This window comes from Epinephelus lanceolatus, chromosome 3 (assembly GCF_041903045.1).
Source record: "Epinephelus lanceolatus isolate andai-2023 chromosome 3, ASM4190304v1, whole genome shotgun sequence".
Taxonomy (NCBI): Eukaryota; Metazoa; Chordata; class Actinopteri; order Perciformes; family Serranidae; genus Epinephelus; species Epinephelus lanceolatus.
In genome coordinates this window covers 47,722,816-47,742,116 of record NC_135736.1, presented here as the reverse complement: position 1 = coordinate 47,742,116, position 19,301 = coordinate 47,722,816, and the positions used below count along the sequence as shown (strand labels likewise).

The 19,301-nt window shown below is 42.9% G+C and overlaps 2 protein-coding genes across 3 annotated transcripts in view; both read left to right on the top strand.

Annotated features, from left to right (window-relative positions):
- LOC117255830 (E3 ubiquitin-protein ligase pellino homolog 1-like) overlaps window positions 1-6,760 on the top strand; it is a 28,932-nt gene extending 22,172 nt beyond the window's left edge. The window contains exons 3-7 of the mRNA XM_033625035.2: window positions 1,344-1,473; window positions 1,812-1,913; window positions 2,586-2,783; window positions 2,881-3,069; window positions 5,609-6,760. Coding sequence (XP_033480926.1) covers window positions 1,344-1,473; window positions 1,812-1,913; window positions 2,586-2,783; window positions 2,881-3,069; window positions 5,609-6,187 — 1,198 coding nt within the window. The 3' untranslated portion in view covers window positions 6,188-6,760. The remainder of the gene's footprint in view (window positions 1-1,343; window positions 1,474-1,811; window positions 1,914-2,585; window positions 2,784-2,880; window positions 3,070-5,608) is intronic.
- A 4,416-nt stretch (window positions 6,761-11,176) lies between these two features.
- vps54 (VPS54 subunit of GARP complex) overlaps window positions 11,177-19,301 on the top strand; it is a 31,223-nt gene continuing 23,098 nt past the window's right edge. For both annotated transcript variants that reach the window (XM_033624291.2, XM_033624290.2), the window contains exons 1-3: window positions 11,177-11,301; window positions 17,814-17,979; window positions 18,326-18,567. In XM_033624291.2, coding sequence (XP_033480182.2) covers window positions 17,844-17,979; window positions 18,326-18,567 — 378 coding nt within the window. In that variant the 5' untranslated portion in view covers window positions 11,177-11,301; window positions 17,814-17,843. The remainder of the gene's footprint in view (window positions 11,302-17,813; window positions 17,980-18,325; window positions 18,568-19,301) is intronic.

Genomic DNA, 19,301 nt, shown 5'->3' with positions numbered 1-19,301 from the left:
TTCCTTCACTGCGTACATGCATCAGTGATTGAAACTTTTAAAATTGCATGCACCAATTTATTTATGTAATTTTGGTACTTCTTCTTTCTCTGCACTTTGGCCACAGCCGGATCTGATTAAAAGAAATCCAGTGTCGACTGCTTTCTTTTTTATGACGGTTCAAATATGAAGAAATCATGTTGTAATGTAATTTGAGCTGACTGTCCCTTCCCCTAACATTCCCATAAACTGTACAGTAAAAACTCGACTTGCGCAAAGTCCGGGTCATTCAGAACATGATGAAAATATCCACAAATCCTCTAAAGGAAAACATTTGTGCATTTTATTTATGAGTTTAAAATAAGGACATATTCTCAAAGTGTTGTTCCCTGTACAGTAATGTGCAGTGAAACTACTTCCTATTTACTAGTCTTATACGGTCATTGGAATGTGTTTAACAAAAATCCATTGCACATCCTAACAAACCAAACATGGAAACTGTTTTATCAAATTAGGATTTCTTTGGTGACGTCCCATATTCAGGAAGACGTATTTAACCCGGGTGCAAATATGTGCTCAGGTTAGATTTAATGTGTACTACTGTGCTTATCCACTTAGTATTTTGAGCCCTGCTTTGTTTCATCACTGAGGCAGGAACCAGGGTTTTGGGCTTGTTTTGGTAGATTTATATGATCAAATATGTACATTTACATGTTTGCCTCAAAAGCCTTTAAGGCGTCATATATCAACTTTGGAATGAGCCCGGCCTCATTCCAAAGTTGTCGTAATCCAAAGATGGGCAGTGACTTGCGGCATCAGAAACCAATGAAAAAAGGCGTCCTTTAACGTCAGCATGATACGCAGCCTGTTGCCGTTATAGTTTTACGCTGCCCGTCTAACGGTTTGTAGATGTGTCCAACACACCACGACTTTCACCCGAGAGAGCGGTGTTTGTGTCCCGTAAGATTATTCTAAAGCCAGACCCTGTTCTTTGTATTTTCCTAAACCTAACCACCTTTGTTTGTTTTTGGAGGAAAAAAAACATCAATTCGCAGTGTTGTACTGACATAGTGTTTTTATTTTGAAAGAGACTGTATATAAACTGTAAAGTGTATTTTAAAGGAGACAATGCTTGTAGTTGACACAGTGTCCTAGAACGTCAATAACCAACACACCCAGGGTACCTTGCACGTCGTATGTGGACGCTGAAACCAAACATCAATATGTGGTGAGGTCGGAGTGAGAAAGTGTTGATCTTAATAAAAAGTAATTTCTATAGTCAGTGGTGCAGGTTTGACGTGTCCTGATAACTTGTACAGATTTTATATGAATGTTCTAATACATTTCCCGTCTTGTGTGTTCAGGTGTAATGGCTCTCTGCCCAACGGTGACAAGGGGAGGCGGAAAAGTCGCTTCGCTCTGTGTCGCAGGAACAAGGCCAACGGTGTGAAACCCAGCACTGTCCACTCATCATGCACACCTCAGGCTGCCAAGGTGAGAGCACAACACACAGGTGACTGTGCACATAAGGTCCTACGACACAGCACAGGAGTGAGAGCTTTGAATGTTGTGTGCACACAAGAACACAGAAAGTGAAACTGATGAGGCTTGGAAACATATAACATGTACCTGTATATTTCTGTTTTTTTATCAGCTCTGTGTCTGTAACATTACCTGGATTAATAAGTGGATTTATATTTATGTTTCCACACACTGCAGCATGAATAAAATATGCCATTATCTAACATTAAGAACAGTAACAGTGGTGTTTGTCTTTCAGCATTAAAGCATTAAACACGTTATAACAGTGCATCTCTTGTGTGTTTCTGAAGGCTGTAAGCAACAAGGAGCAGCACAGTATTTCATACACACTGTCCCGGGCACAGACGGTGGTGGTGGAGTACACCCATGACAGCAACACAGACATGTTCCAGGTCTGTAGCATCCACTAACTGATGTCAGTTCAGACACACAGATCAGATTCAGCTTTTCGTGGTTTATTTTTGTTTGCTGCATCAGGATGAGAAGGAGTTCTTGGTGTAATAGTATGAGCTTCATTCTTGGTGCCCGTTCTTGCTTTCAGTTAATTTTATTTTATTTTTTTATCGCTGTTGTTGAAATCTTGCATCTCTAAAAAGTCCACTAATGTTTCCCAACTGTAAACGTCTTCACGTCTAAGAAGAATAGCAGTGATTTTTGTTCCTGGGTGCGTTTGTTTTTGACCACTGTACATTTTGCATGTTGCTCAATGTGGGCCAGCTGCTTGGTAGAATTTCCTCAACCCACAAAAGACAGTTAAGAGCGACAGGAAAGCCAAGACAAAAAACGAGGAACCACATTTTGAGGAACTGGAAACAGAAATGAGAATCAACACAGCTGCAGACAAACTGCTGTGAGAAAAATTCCAGAAATTAACCCATTTTTAAAAAAATATCGAAGGTTACATTTTCTCAGTTTGACTTTTCATGCTGTTTCTTGCACAGTCATCATCATTTTCCTGAGACAGGTGGGACGTACAGGCCACTTCATGTGAACATGACACTAAGATAAATGCTCCTGTGTACACACACTTTGTGGCAACATGAATTTTATCTGTGTCGTTACAGATCGGTCGTTCGACAGAGAATCCCATCGACTTTGTGGTGACGGACACGCTGCCCGGCGGTCAGAATCAATCTGACGGTCAGACAGTCCAGAGCACCATCTCCCGCTTCGCCTGCCGCATCATCTGCCAAAGAAACCCTCCGTACTCTGCACGGATCTACGCCGCAGGCTTCGACTCTTCCAAGAACATCTTCCTCGGGGTAGGCTGCAGTAACTGGTGCTGTCAGAGGCGGACGACGCTGCGATTCATCACTTGTGTTCTGTGTACTAAGAGGTGAAATCTCGACCTGTTCGCAGGAAAAAGCAGCCAAGTGGAGGATGCAGGACGGTCAGATGGACGGACTGACCACCAATGGCGTTCTGGTGATGCACCCGCGACACGGCTTCAGCCGAGACTCTAAACCTGGTCTGTGGAGGGAAATATCTGTCTGCGGCAACGTCTTCACGTTGCGGGAAACCAGATCATCTCAGCAGAGGGGCAAGATGGTGGGTGACTCCGTCGGCTCCTTGTGGGAGCTGTAATTTGTTTTCATTAATGTAAACACAAATAATCCTTTAAAGCTGCTCGGTGGAGATCCAGTGTTTCTCACCAAAGCTCACTGTGAATCCTTGAAATCTTCCAAACAAGTTGAATGCACACTCTTTCCTCAAAACATTTGCAAAGCCAATTAAATTAAAATCTTTGTGGTAGTTTACATTTTATGTCTCTTTGCTAACAGCCTTCATCTGTGCTATTAGTTAGTAGTTATTTTGCACATTACTGCCACCAACTGTCGATCAGCAGGAAACCAGAGGCAGGAATATGCACGCAATATTTAATGAGTGCATGTTTGTCCTCTGACTTGCAGGACTGATGGTTCATCACGTGCAACATCAGTGACATAATCATAGAACATTTGAATCAACCATGTGCACTTAACCTGTATGTAAAATATGATATTGTACATACATATCTATATGCAGCACACCAAGGAGCAACCTTAACACTAACTTTTTTTATAATAATAAACACTGATAATAATCTTTATTTATAAAGCTATTTATTATTTATCCTGCAGTAATCAGTGTGTAGCTGCTGTCATGTTGAGGCAGAGGGTACTGTCTGTAGCTCTGGTTGAGGGTGAGAGGCTGTCAGCAGATAAACAGAGATCTGTGTGGGTACATGAGACCCTAAAAAAGAGGCTGGATCATGGGGAGTACCACCAGTTGGTCCAGCAGCTTCTCCTCCATCATGGACGTTTACAGGCAGATTTTAGGATGACTCAGGGGCAGTTTGACAACCTGCTGTCTATCGTCGGGCCGTATAGCTCTGGGTATCTGGGTGTATTTTTGGCACTGTGCATTTAAATTTTGTGGATTTTGGATCTTTGTTTACTGATATTTCACTTATATTTGCACTTTTCTACTTCGTGCTCCAGCTGTTGCACAACAACTTACTCTAGGATAAGCCAAGTTCTACTTTAACTTATCTTAGGTGAGTGATGCAAACTGCAGATGTGCAACTCTGTCACTGAGGCCAATGTGATTAACATCTCAGTGCATCACCAAAGATCCACTTCATTAAAGATACATATGAAGCAACTACCACTGCGATATAATTCTCCCCAGTGTGATGCAGTGCGATTCACAGTGCGAGCACTTTGATGTGATGCAAAAGAATTTGATGCAGTGTGATTCAACGTGGAGTTTGATTTTATGTCTTTAGTTTTTCCTGCAAACAGCAAACTATGAAAAACGAAAAAAGTGTCATTTTTACTTCACATTTGTTTCTCTCGTCCTGCAGCTCAGTAAACATCTTGTTCTTGTTGTTTCTTTTTGACCTCTGAAAACTACATGACCCTTTTACAAACAGGCCTTTCTACAAGTCCTTTGTAGTGCACAAAAAAAGTCTCTGACAGAAGTACTGCCGGGGTCTAGTAGGAGCTGAATCTGAGGAGGAAGGGGAGGCAGACGTCTCCACACTTAAACCATGTCACCACTTCAGGCGAGCACCTAAGTTAGTCGTGCTGCCTGTGTACTTTATAGCGGCACGACATATTGTGCAAATTACATGCATCTTGTCATGTTGTCTAATTAGAAAAATCCGTTGCTGAAAAGTGTCACCGAACATTTGATTTATAGGAATTCAGTGGAACATGTAGCTCTTCCTCCTCCAGCTGGACACACACAGGCCTCTGTAGGAGTCACTGACGGCAGTGCAGCAGAGAGAGCGTGCTTGAGAAACAGAGGCTGTCAGCAGATAAACAGAGATCTGTGTGGGTACATGAGACCCTAAAGAAGAGGCTGGATCATGGGGAGTACCACCAGTTGGTCCAGAAGCTTCTCCTCCATCATGGACGTTTACAGGCATGTTTTAAGGATGACTTCGTGCTGTCTATTATCGGGCCGAGCATAACTAGAATGAATACTAACTACAGGGAGTCCAGTGGTCCTGCTGAGCGACTGAGCACCACTAGTTTCTCCTTCATTGTTTAACAACTGTAAAAATGTTGTGGTGAGCAGTTGGGAGAAATTTTCCTCGAGGGCTTTTTACCAGAAAGAGTCCTCTTGGTTAAGGTTAGGAAAAAAGTTGTGGTTTGGATTAAGATGAACAGGTTTCTGTCAGAAAGGGATTTCTTGGAGAAAGCCCTTTGACCACTACAGAAGGCCCGCCTCTCAAATCATCTGACTGGACAATGGGGAAAAAGCAGAGATGACGTGGGCCGTTTTTCTGCTCTGAGTTGAAGTTTCAACTTGAGGAGTTCAGAGCGCCAGGAGTCTAGAGCTTGCCCTTGATTGGGCCTTAAGTAATTACAAACTCCACAGGGTTCCTTTAAGTTTGTTAAAATCTAAAAGTTGGTGGTCATTTATCTTAGAGTATGGACAATAAACTCCAGGGACACGTTTCACTTTTTCAGAAAGGCTGAAGAAAGTGACAGGATCTCTTGGAACAGCAGCACGACAGGAGGTGACATCTTGAATTTGGCTCTCATACAATACAAATTTAAACAGGATGTTAAATATCTTCTGCTCGTCTCTCTTCCAGGTGGACCCCGAGTCTAACGAGCTGGTGGACGGGTCTCTCATCGACCTGTGCGGTGCCACCCTGCTGTGGCGGACAGCTGAGGGTCTGGCGCACACACCCACCGTCAAACACCTGGAGGCCCTGCGGCAGGAGCTGAACGCCGGGCGTCCGCAGTGCCCTGTGGGCTTCAACACGCTGGCCTTCCCCAGCCTCCGCCGCAAAGACGTCCTGGATGAGAAGCAGCCCTGGGCCTACCTGCACTGCGGCCACGTGCACGGTTACCACGGCTGGGGGAGCCGCCGGGACCCCGAGGTGGAGGCGGAGTGTCAGGAGAGAGAGTGCCCCATGTGCCGGGCGCGGGGCCCCTACAAGCCGCTGTGGCTGGGCTGCGAGGCCGGCTTCTACGTGGACGCAGAGCCCCCCACCCACGCCTTCGTCCCCTGCGGTCACGTCTGCTCAGAGAAGACGACGGCGTACTGGAGTCAGATCCCGCTGCCGCACGGCACGCACACCTTCCACGCTGCCTGCCCGTTCTGCATCCATCCGCTGAGCGGAGAGTCTGGCTGCATCAGACTCATCTTCCAAAGCCCGCTGGACTGAACCCACTCAGACTTCTTATGTCAAGCCTTAACCAACAGAGAGGTGGACACAGCTTTGAGTTTTTACATAACTTAATTTTTATAACTTAATTTAACTTAATTTTGACCAATATCGACACATGTACTGGGCTGACTCCCGCCTTTTTCTAATATTATATATGATTCAGGCAGTGTCGCCCTCTTTCCAAGTGGTCAAAGTTCTTCCCTGGACAAAACTGTGACGATGTGTGATTTGCTTTTTATTTATTCCCTGTCGTCTTCAGTAATGTCTTAACTCAACAGCTGCCTTAAAGAGCCATTAACACTAAGACGTGATCCCCAGTTTGGTTTCAGTGTCTCACTGTGGTCCAGTGCTTGATTTTAAAGGCAGAATTTTTATGCAGGAAATGGTAAAAGAAAAAGAAATCAGGTGATCCATAACATATTTATGTGTTTGATCCTTTTCTCTGAAATCAAGTGACCTTCCTCTGTACTGCTGTTTCCTCTTTGTACACAGAATAACTGTATTTTATGATTTTAATACGAGCTTTGTATCTTAACGTGACAAAAATATATTTCGTGGGAAACTTTTTAACGGCTGTCTCGTGACTTGAAGCACACACATCCAGACTCAATGTCGTTCTTACACAAAATAAAAATACACTACAGGCATGAGTGTCCATAAACCAGCGTGATCAAGTCGTTACATGACGAGTCAACATTTAATAAACTCATTAGATGATTCACATTCTGCCAAGGTGCTGTTAAAGGGATACGCCACTCTTGTACACATGCATTTACATATACTTGCCATGTATCAGATAAAAAGGTCTATCTACAACATTTAGATGACCAGATCACCATGTGATGCACCCAGAGGAGGATTCCTGTGATATTGGTGACTTTCTGACCTCTAGTGCCACCATGAGGCCACTTTTAAATAAATATTTCAAATCTATCATGTTGTTTCCTTCACCTTGCTCCGATCACATTCCTGTTCCCAAGATGATGAACTTTTTTCATTATATGACTCAATGACCTCTTTTGTCACCCTCAGAACTTTCATTTTTACCTCTGTCTTTGGTGAAATAGACGAGTTTATATACAGTTCTTTATCAGTGCCAATGGGATCTGTCAGAGGAATCCCATTCTACAGAGAACCTTAAAAATAAATGGGGGGAAATTTGAGATTTCAAGGGAGGGATGGTGTAGTTGTTGCAGCTTTCAGTGGAAGTGCTCTAATTCATGTGCATGGAGAGAATTTGGGTGGAAATGTCAAATTAGATTCTTCATTACAGAGGCTCCCCTGGAGATTGTGCGGGAACCAGGATGAAAATCACTGACATGTATTTTGTCCTGTAACAAGTGCACAAAATACTGGAAGGCATTTCTAACATAAAAATACCTTTCCATTTATTCATCTATTCTTTTTCAGTACCTGCTTATCCTGTTGATGGTCACAGGGGGGGCTGGAGCCTATCCCAGCTGACACTGGGTGAGAGGCAGGGTTCACCCTGGACAGGTCACCAGACTATCACAGGGCTGACACATAGAGACAGACAACCATTCACACTCACATTCACACCTACGGACAGTTTAGAGTCACCAATTAACCTGCATGTCTTTGGACTGTGGGAGGAAGCTGGAGCACCTGGAGGAAACCCACGCTGACACAGGGAGAACATGTGGGAGCACCTGGAGGAAACCCACGCTGACACAGGGAGAACATGCAAACTACACACAGAGAGGCTTTCACAGCACTCAAGGGTTACAGCCTACTGACACATCACGACCGTTTAAACAACATTCACAACTTGGATTAACTTTTATAAAAACACATTTGATTCTTTTGATCGGTGGACTCTCAGGGACTAAAGAAATATGAATAACTTATCGGGTAATTGAGGAACGGACACATAACATAGGAAGTAACGTAGGGAGACACCACTTGTTTTTTAGTCGTGCTGGTAAATGTGTGACATTGCAATTACAGTCTTCTCTGGTGCTCATGGTTTCAGTAAAATGAAATGAACTGAGCTAGCGATGTATAGCATCTCCATATCGACAAAAGTTAAAACATTTATATTTATGTGTGCGATCTAAGCAGGTAACTATTAGCGCTGGATAGTCAACAAACCTGGTTTTATACATCTAAGGAACCTCTATAAAATGAACTGCTTGACAACCAGACGAGGCCTCTAATTGAGACAGGCCTTTATTTGTCAAAATGTGTAGTCACACTGGGCGAGAAAGAGACTGTGTTTAACTGGCACTAGGCTTGTAATTGAAGTTTTATGGTAAGTGTGTTTTACAATTACAAAATTACTTATAAAAATTATTTAAATGAAGTCTGGTGTGTTTGGCGATGGCGATTTTAGGTCTGTTTCTAGTTTAACAAGAAGGTCTATCTCTGAAGGGATCCTTTCCATAATGTTGTCAGACACTTAGAATAACAGTCTGAGCCGGTCAGCTCACTTTAATTGGACGTATGTTGACGGTGCACAAATGCCCCGAGGGATGACGCTGCGGCCTTTTGTACTTTGACACAAAACCATGAGAAAACAGGGCCCGGGTTGAAAAGTACAGACCTTTAATGAGTGAATTTAGCGATGAACTATTCTTCAGTCAAACCAGTAAAACCTCAGCTGTTCTTAGTGTGAATGAGCACAGATGAAACCAGCAGGAGGGTAAAAACAGGAGCTGACCAGTTCACTGACTCATTTCATGTGATCCAGACTGAATGTGTTATTTATGTTTGTTTGCCTCGCAGCTTTGTGGTCGTGCTGCACGCTGACTGTTTTTACTGCAAATAATAAAAACACACACTGCTGATGTTTGTGCAGCTGTGTGTGTTTGTGTTGGTGGAAAGCTGCGTGTGCTGGAGGGATATTACCTTACAGATAATAATCACACCCTCAGAAAATATTGTGTACAGACATGAGTTCTAGGTTTTACCTGCTGCAACATTAGAGTGAACAACACAATTATAATCCAATAATATAATACACTCTGAAATCAGCCACACTGCAAAATAATCAGAACTTTCACACTGGGAACTTTAAGTATATTTCATTGCTAATACTTTTTTAAAACTTTTAAGTAATAATTTAACTGCGGGACTTTTAGTTATACAAACTGTTTTTACACTATGAAATAAAGATCTGGGGCCCAGTGGTTCAAAACATTTAAGGTAGCCAAGAACCCGCGTTAATGAATCTAAAGAACTTCTATTCAAGACGTCTAATTGAGACAGGCGTTAATTTGTCACGGTAGCCATACCTTAAAAGGGACTGAGCGTTTAATTTAAGTTTTATGGTACACCGATCAGCCAAAACATCACAGCCACTGACAGGTGACGTCATCGATCATTTCATTACAGTGCAATGTTCTGCTGAGAAATCTTTGGTCCTCACATTCATGTGGATGCTCCTTTACACACTCCACCCACCTAAACATTGTTATAGACCAAGTACCCCCACTCACTGCAACAGTGCACCATGCCACACTGCCAACACTGCTCAGGGATGGCCCAAAGAACGTGACAAAGAGCTCAAGGCATCGACCTAGCTTTCACATTCCCCAGATCCCAATCTGATAGAGCATCTGTGGGACAAACCAGAACCCCAAAGGTCCTTTGTCCAGGCCTTGACGGGTCAGAGCCAAGTCTGATCTACGGTGGAGCCTCTGGCCTGTCAAGGCCTGGACACAGGACCTCTGGGGGTGTCCTGTGTTGTCTGGCACCAAGATGTTTTGGACAGATCCTTTGAGTCCTGTGGGTTGTGAGGTAAGGTACCGGCATGCCCAATGGATGTTTGATCGGACGCCTTGAGCTCTTTGTCACGTCCTGAGCAGTTTTGTGATGTTGCATGGTGCATTGTCCTGCCTGGGGGGCACACTTCCATTGGGAGTGGAGTCGCCAGTGGGGGGGTGGGTGGGGGGTTGGGGGTGCACTTGGTCTGTCATGTTGTTTGGGTGGGTGGTGCATGTCTTCTGATTTATTAAAAACTGTTCTAAGTGAAACATGACGCTGAATTTAGCAGCAGACTTCAGTTGTAGTAATACAGAGTAGGAGTAAAAGAAATAACTTTTGACGTTCATTCTATATATATGATATAAAGGAAGTAAATCAGTGACACATTCTCAGCCCTGATGACTAAATACATATTTCACAGTTTATTCTCTAATGTAGGTTGAGAATGAAGTCAGACGGGGAAAGACAGGGACATCGTGTACTGACGCTGAGTGATGGACCTGTCAGTCTACGATATATTCGCTATGTCTGGTTAAACTCTTGTGGGTTTATTTCCCACATCAACGGTAACCATGGCAACAGGAAGAATCCCTTTCTGTTCTGGTTACACGTTCAACACACAATTGCTGAAGATAAAACTTTAGCTCAGATTGGTTGTTGGTCGTTACAGACACGGACAGTGCAACAGGTACCAGAGCTACGCAAAGACATTTTAGAAAATGCCAAGTTAACCTTAGTTAAATATTTGTCAAAAGATAAATCAGTATTTGCTAAACTGAAGGCAAATTACTTTGGAAAAGAACCAGCGTTGGCGGATAGCCACTAAGAGTAGCCACTGGGACTAACCACAGACAGTCTATGGGACTAACTAGCTTACTGCTACTTCCTCTGTCTCACAGGAAGTTGAGCCCAGAATCATTTCTACAGTCGTGCCCTCAGGAATAAGGTGGATACAAGGAAAATAAGATGGGGCCTAGTATGGAGCCTTGTGGTGTGCCACAGGAGATGGGTACAAAGGGGAAGAGGACACATTGTTGCTGAAACAGAGGCAGTGGAGTTTTGTAGGTAGGAAGCAAAGCAATGTACTCAAGTAAAGTTTAAGTACCCTTATTTGTACTTAAATACAATAGTGAGGTGAGTATACTCAGTTACATCCCACCACTGGTGTCCACATACTGTTACTGTGTGTTCATACAGGTGTCAGTTGATCAGCAGGTGGCAGCAGCGAGCTTTATGAGAAGCGAAGAAGAAACTGCCCCTCCTCCTGCAGTGCATGATGGTCGGTGTATCTGTTGCTGTGAGTGCTGTTGTTTTCCTCCCGGTTGCTCCGGTGTTCCTGTGATGGTGAAGAGGAGAAACACCGGCTGCTGTGCTTCACACGACAGGTACGGACGCGGCCGCAGCCCCGCGGTAACTGAACCTCCCCGGTGTGTCTCTCGTTTCATCCCGCCTGTCAGACTGTTAGCTGCGCGGCTAACCTGCTAGCATTAGCCAGTCTACGTGTAACCCCCGCTGACAACATTAGCTTCAGCGTTAGCTCCAGGCACGGCCCGCGGATATTCAGAGCCTTGTCAGCCCTGTCATCGACACTGAAATTTGGTTTCGTGTGTGTTGTGTTGCCGTTTATTGTCGACTTCACCGTCAGCTCGGTGGATTTAACGCTAACGGCTGCAGCAGTGAATGCACGGGAGCTAAGCTAACGCTAGCAGGCTAGCTTCTGTCACTGCTGCCTGTCCTGTTGGAAGGCAGCTGTGCAGGAATGTAACCTAGTATAACGATTTTGAGGTACTTGTACTTAACTTGAGTATTTCCATTTCATGCCACTGTATATTCTGCTCCTCTTCTACACCCCAGAGGTTAATATTGTACTTTGTAGTCAGTCAGTTACTTAGTAAGAATTTATTTCGGCCAGTTTTCTAAGAGGAACAGGCTACATAAAATAAAGATTAAACAACACCAAAGCATTAAATTAAAAAGACAAATAAAAAATACAGAACGATGTGTAGGCTGAAGCTTATTTTGCTTAACAACTGTACTTTGAATATTCTCATGAATAACTCATTAACTGCTAAGTCTAATTTAGGGACTGTTCTTTAGTGATCAGAGGAGGAGGGGTGGTTGGGTGTGATTTATTTGGACCCTCCCCAAAGCAACAAATATTTTTCTTTGAGCCTCCCTGAGTGACTGCCTGAAAATGCATGACCCTCCCTTCACCAGAAATTGTTATTATGAGGGAAGCACAATATTGATTTTTTTTTTTGGTCAGTATCTGATATGCAGATAACAATTCAGTTGACAGAACACTGATACTGATATCAATATATCCACTTCTTTCCCCACCTAATTCTAGTGATCATCAAGTCTCTTCTGCCGTGGAATTAACATCATATTATACATGCATACTTTTATCGTGACAGCCCCCCAGCTGATGGAGACATGAAATACAGTACTTTTAAATGTATGTAATATTCATTCATTGTGTAAGATGAGAAAAAGCACGTTGGCTGATTCTGATTGTTCATTTTAAAGCTGACGTTGGCCGACACCAAGGACGTGCCGATATTATCACGCATCCCTAATTTACTCTGTGATGTTTGAAAGCTCAAAGAAAAGACAAAATCCTGGAGTTAAAAAAACAACAACTTGGTTTTTCAGTCTTGTCGTGCGTCCTGGTTAGTTGTGCAAACCATTTATTTTTGGCTGAATTTGAAACAGGATTTACAATTAAGTGATTTTGATGACATCGGTATTTTAAGCTTAAATCTGGTTTTGTTTTGTTTTTTCTGAGGAAGGTGTTTGTCGCACATGATGTCTCCTAAGACAGTCGCAAATTTGAAAAGTCAATGCTAATTTCTGTTTTTAAATCGTCTGGTTATGAGAAATGGTTTGGAAGGCATATTAACTTTTTAAAAATCTGTGGTAAAATAGGTAACAAATATAACTATTCAAAGCTGTATGCCCGTCCCTAAGTCCCTCCCCAGTGCTTAAAAAATATTTGACATCCCCTCCCCTTTTTGCAGCCTTATGCCAAAAAAAGAAAACAGAATTAACTACAGGGAGACAAAAAGCAAAAATAATAACAAGTACTTAGGAGGTACTTGGTCTGAAAGGCTGTCGGTTAATTCTGATTCTTCTCTGCTCAGACAGCGCGCTGGGATCATTTTATTACAGAGTGATTATATAGAAAAGCATCTTTTTCTACCAAGCATGGACACATGACAATGGAAACACAGTAAACACCTGTAAAATAATGCTCTTTCTCTCTCATGTTGAAACACAGATCTAAATCAGTTTTAAAGGTTTCTAAGACGGCGGATAATGAAGTATTTTATCTGTTTTAATGTGCAACACCTCACTCTACAAAGCAGCCCTGTCATCCAAAAAAATAAATCGACCAATTATTTCTATTTTTACCTCACAGACGTCTCAGTGGGCAGTGGAGATGAGCAGCCAGGCCGGCTGTGACACTCTGAAGTTTTACACTTTGAGATGTTTATTCTGTCGTTGGAGATGAGACGATGAGACAGTTTTTCATGTGTTGACAGGATGAGCTAAAAACAGTGGTGGTAGTAAGAGTGAGGCTGCAGACCTCTCCTCTAATCCTCTCAGTCAGTCAGTGTGATGGGATTAACAGCAGAGGGTCTTACACCTCCACTGTCTGAGCAGTCAGATTAGAGCTGAAACAACACATTCACATCCTGTGCTGCTCAGTCAGGCGCCGCCATGCTCATTTAACAGCTCTGTTTCTGTGTCATCACTGCTTTTTGGTGATGAAGTGGATGTAGCACTGCACCGTAGATCGAGCACGGTCACAAATAGTGCTGGTTTTATATTGAAGTTTTTAGGCTGTGATTAATTAATCTGACAATATTTTATCTAATAATAGTTGTCTGTAAGATCTCAAAAATATTTTAACAAAATAATTGAAATTTTTCGCGATGACAATTTCCTGAAGATGAACATGACATCTTCATATGTCTGTACTAGAATTATAAAACCCAAGTAAATCCAGTTTACTGTCACATGGAACAAAAAAGCAGCAAATCCTCACATTTGGAGAAGCTGGTACGAGAGTGTGTTTAGCATTTTGACTTCAAAGTACAAATACCTTGAATTTGCACTCGAGTATTCTAGTTGAGTGAATATACTTAACGTTACATCATAGTACTAGTGTCATACATACTTTTAGTCGGTCTTAATTAGGGCTGGGTATTGTACCAGTTTTTGGGGCTGTGGTTGATTAATCTGAATATAATTTCATTGATCAGTCGCTGTCCGTAAGATCCCAAAAATATTTTAACAAAAAAAAACAACATTTTTCGCAATTACAGTTTCCTGAAGATGAACACAACATGTTCAGGAAATTGTAGAAAACCCCAAATAAATTCAGTTAAATTCAGTTTACTGTCACATTGAATCACGTCGTAAGGGTCTTATGTATTTTACCCACTTCGCCCAGAATTTAATGAACACCTTTTTCTGAAGATGAAGAGAGAGTGATCGTTTCCATAACATAAATATAATTTACAATATCTATCCAGTCCTCTAATGTGGGGGTTCAGGAAGCAACCAGCGCCTTGTGAGGGCTTTCTTGCAAGCAGATATCAAAATACCAAACACATATTTGTCGGAACGCTTTGCCTTAAAATCAGTACTTCCTAAAATTAATGTAGAAAATTACAAAGGAAGATCAGTGTTAAAGTATCTGTTTTAGTGCTGTATGAAATTCTGTCCAGAAAGGCCTGATCACTGGACACTCCCAGAATACATGTCAACCGCACCAGGATTCACTTGCAAATGAACTCTACAGTGGGATATGCAAACGGACTATCCAGCGAACCAAAGAGAAGAAGTGACGTAGAGTGCAGTGCATTTTGGGTAGAAAAAAAAACAGTGGACACATTGTTGCAGCGTAAACCTGAAGAAGCAGAGGTAAAAAAAAGAAAAAGTTGAAAAATTTTTCCTGGGCAGATGTGGAGTAGGTTTGAACACCAGAGTAAAAGCAGAAACCCCAAAACTGCATAAATTTGGTGTTGCTCCGTTGTTTTTGTGGTGACCAAGCCGGCTGAAGGGGATGGATTTCCGTTATCGGTCCTGGCCAATTGGTGAGCCAGGTTTTCTTTATTTCTTCCTGGTCAGTGGTCGTTTTGGGCAGTATCGCCCCCAAACGAGCAGCTGTTGTAACTGCGTGACGTTGTCCAGGCGATTTGGTCCACTTTGGTGAAAGTGAACCGAACCAAATGAAGGTGTGAAATTTTTCGGCACTCCCCGCCCAATTGAACCCTGGACTGTCCTGGTGTGAATGTGCCCTTATTTCAAATTTTGACAGCATTTTTGGTGCAAATTCAGGAGCAAATCCATCAGAAGAGCAAAATGTCAAAAGATAATGAGATGGATGTGTTATAGTGATGATGCTTTGCAGAGCCATGACATCATAGTCGGGATGATGTCAGTAAATTCAAGAGAAAAATACAGACTTGCTTATGCTGTTTGAATGTAGACGTCTGTATGTCCGTGCAAATAAGGCTGTAGTCACAACCTGTAGTGTTTACACGGGCGCAAGTGACGTTACTTTCATTCAGTGTGAAGAAGTCACTTCTTATCGCCTGCATTGTTTGACTAACAGTAAAAACAGTTTTCAGAGTGTGTACCTGATGAACTGATAAGAGACGTAGTACAGATGGTGCGGACGTGCCACAGAGGATGAACTACAAATCAGTTGGCATCACCGCCTTGAACCTGCTGCACACAACAAGCAAAAATACACTTTCAGTTCTGGATTGAAGTTCTGCAGCTGGCTGAAGTCAGCGTCACTGAACAACAGGTGTGACTTCCTGTACTTTGGAGAGCTTTCTACCAATGACAGAACTGACAGCAGCAGATTCTGAGACAGTTTGGATCAATCGGTCTGTGTGGACGAGATGTTTTACTCCTGATGCTCATCGTTATTCAGGTGATTTAAAATGTTGCAGCGCTGCTTAACAGGATCTGCCTGATGTTATTCTATACGTTTATTATCATCTTTAAAGTCCGTGAAAATATCAAAACCAATAACATGTTCTCAAGAAGAAAAGAAAAGTATCAGTTTCCCAAAACAGCTGCTCACTGTAGTTTTTTGTCAAACAGGAGAAAATCGTGCATTTGTTTGGGACTATTTTCAGTGGCTGATTAATCTTTTAATTGTCTTTTAATTTAATTAATTTGAAGATTTATTTTCCATAGTTAATTTATAACAGTAAGAGTTGGTAGGACCAGAAACGTTTTAACTTCTTCTCTTTTGAACATGAACGAGTTTTTGTTTTTTCATTGCCGATAAGTTTTACTTTGTGTTTGTATTGATTGAACATGTTCAATAATTTGACCAAAGAAATCCACATCAGGGCTGCAGATATTTGCAGTTTTAGTGGAAGTTAGTGGAACTGGTCTGCCATTGTGATGGAGATGAATCGCCAAACTTTACTTTTTCAGTATGTGTGTGTGTGTGTGTGTCCCTTCTCTAAATTCAGGGTTCATGAACGCAGCGTGTAACTCTTCATGATTCCTTTTCTTCCTCAGCAGCAGTTTGCAGAGTTTAAGTTGTAGGGTGGATAATTGATCAGTCGATCGAGGGTGAGAGGAGCAGCTGCTGCAGAGGCCAGTGAAAGCAAACCTTCAGACCCAGCACAATGAACACTGAAGTTTCACCGCACTCAGCATTCTGCTGCTCTGTCTGTGCCCTGAGTACGATCTGCTCTCAGAGAGTGTGGTGCAGTGAATAAGTTAACGGGATATATATTCCAACAGCGCTCCTAATGAACAGTCCAGCTCCAAAAATAAAAAATCAATAGGCGGCAGCAGATGTTGTTATTGTGGTGAATGTGTGAGACACCCTGAAACAAGCCAGTTCCCTAAAGAGGCTGCACACATGCTGCGTCTTTAACCACCTGGAAAACACTTGGCTACTTTTGTGCCTTTTCTGAGCCAGCTTTAAGGCTCAAAAAAGGCACAAAAGTGTGTGTGCGTGTGCGTCTTAAAACAATGAATTTGAGGGTGCAAAAATGCGGCATGTGTAAGTCTGGTAAATGATTTATAGGCCAGGGCATCTCCATAACACCCCAGTGCTTTATTAATAATGGTATGTTGTGACGAGGGCTGCACCTGACGCAGAATTATCTCAGTCAAGTTTGTAAAAAACACACTGCAGTGGATTTCTGGCACAGACTTTTTATTTTAAAGTGAGGTTTCCTGATGTAGAGTGAGTGAATAATGGAAAGCTACTTCACAGAGACAGCAAACTCCTCGACCACATGGTCAAACACAAGTTTGATGGTTAATGTATTTAACTGTGTGGACCGTGAACTAATGACTAAGGAGAAATCTGGACCCCGTAGCTGGACCAGTTAGGAACCACTGCTATAAACAATCATTAATGGTGGCAGATGTTGCTACAAATAAATGAATGTGTGGGAATCCCTGAGACGAGCGTGTTTCCTTAAGTCTGGAGTATGATTTGTAGGCGGGGGCATCTCTGTCGGGACACATTTTACCTTTGTCAAAAACTGCAGCTCCTCAGGTTGATTTTACACTTGGCCGTATTATGATTTCAGTTCATTGTGCAGCCCTGATCTACATTTGGTGCTGTCGTATTTGTGGCAGCAGGGCGGTGTGTGTGAGATTGAGTCAAATTAAACTGTGTGTGTGTTCGTGGTGATGAAGGAACATGTCACCCGGTGCAACAGTGTGACTCACCGACGTGTTTTTAACAACAGTGGAGCTCTGCAGCACCGAGGATACACACACTGTTGGTTTGTTTTTTTGAATGGGATTTGTTGACAAGAGAAATACATCGACAGCCCCGTCCTTTAGTTTTCCTGTCCTGTATCTAACGCCAGCATCATTCATGTGTGTGTGTCTCCAGCTAGCCTCCTGGGAGGCGAGTCCCAATGCCATGGCCTCCAGCCACAGCTCCTCCCCAGTGCCTCGTGGAGGCCGAGATGGGATCTATCGCAAGGAGCGGGATACCTCCCCCCCTCGCTGCCGGTCCATCCGCTCCCTGCCTGACGTCTGCCCCAAGGAGCCCACAGGTGGGAACAGCTGCAGTCCGTCTGTCGCAGCATTTAAGTTAGATAATAGATTATCAGACGGTAGTGAAAAATGTCTGAGGTGACGTCTGAAATTATTTTGTATTTTTTGAACAGTTGAAAAGCAAAAGTTAACAGTGATATAAAGCAAAGAAAATATTATATATTTGAATCTGAGAAGCTGGAATCAGGATATGTTTGGATTTTTATCTTGCCTGACAACTTAAAGTGACTTTTATGATTGATAAAAACTGTCTAAGATTCATTTTCTGTCATCATGTCAGCACTTTATGCCAAAGTGGTACAGACTTTACACTTTGCTTTAATACCTGACTCTGCTTTCCTGCAGGTGAGGGGCGGGGCCTGTGTGACGGCCCGTCCGTGGTGGCGGAGCACGACAGGTGGACGGTGTACAGCTCCAAGGTCAACCTCCCCGCTGCGCTGAACGACCCGCGGCTCGCCAAGCGGGAGTCCGACTTTTTCACCAAAACATGGGGGCTGGACTTCGCAGAGACGGAGGTGATGCCCTCCTTCTACCTCCCCAACATCACCAGGGAACACTTCGGGCCCTACCTGCAGGAGATGGCTCAGGTAACCCACACCCACACTGAATTATTCAGAGCATTTGTGATAGACAGAGAACGGATTCACTCAGCATCACTGCGGCTCAGACCTCGACACACCCACTGACTGAACCTTCCTGCTGGGGAAGGAGGGCGTAGCGTTGATGCTGAACATGTGACGTGTGTGATATTTGTTGTGTTTGTGGGTGTGTCAGGAATCCTGTTGAAGCAGTTTCAGCTCCTGTTGTTTTTTTTAACAGGCTCAACACAGAAGCCTTTTGAGATCGGAGAGATTTTTGGCTCAGTTTAAATGTTTCCATTCATATATTTTAATCCTCAAATTTAAAATACACAGGATGGAAACACATCGACCAGTTTCAAGCTTCCCCATCTTTCATTCTGTGTCGTGTAACTGCAGAAATGAAAAGTTTTTTTGTTTTTCCTGTTGGTCGAGAGGTTTAAAACCAGATGTGATTTTTCCCTCACTGTCACACCATCAAATATGGAGATCCTTAAAAAATAGGAAGCATGTTTTAAAGAGGAGGAAAAGATGACAAGCTTTAGGAGAGCCAGAGCCTGTGAGTATTTAAAGCTGTAATGTGAGTCACAGGTGAGATTTGTGTGGATTTGACACGATGGCTAACAGACAGTTGAATACAGCCCTGTTTCAACCAATGGAAGCGTTCCTTAGCGTCCCCATGTTTGGTCCCCCCTCTGTTGGGGTACCTAGCACACAGATCTGGTACTAAAAGGTGGAGCTGT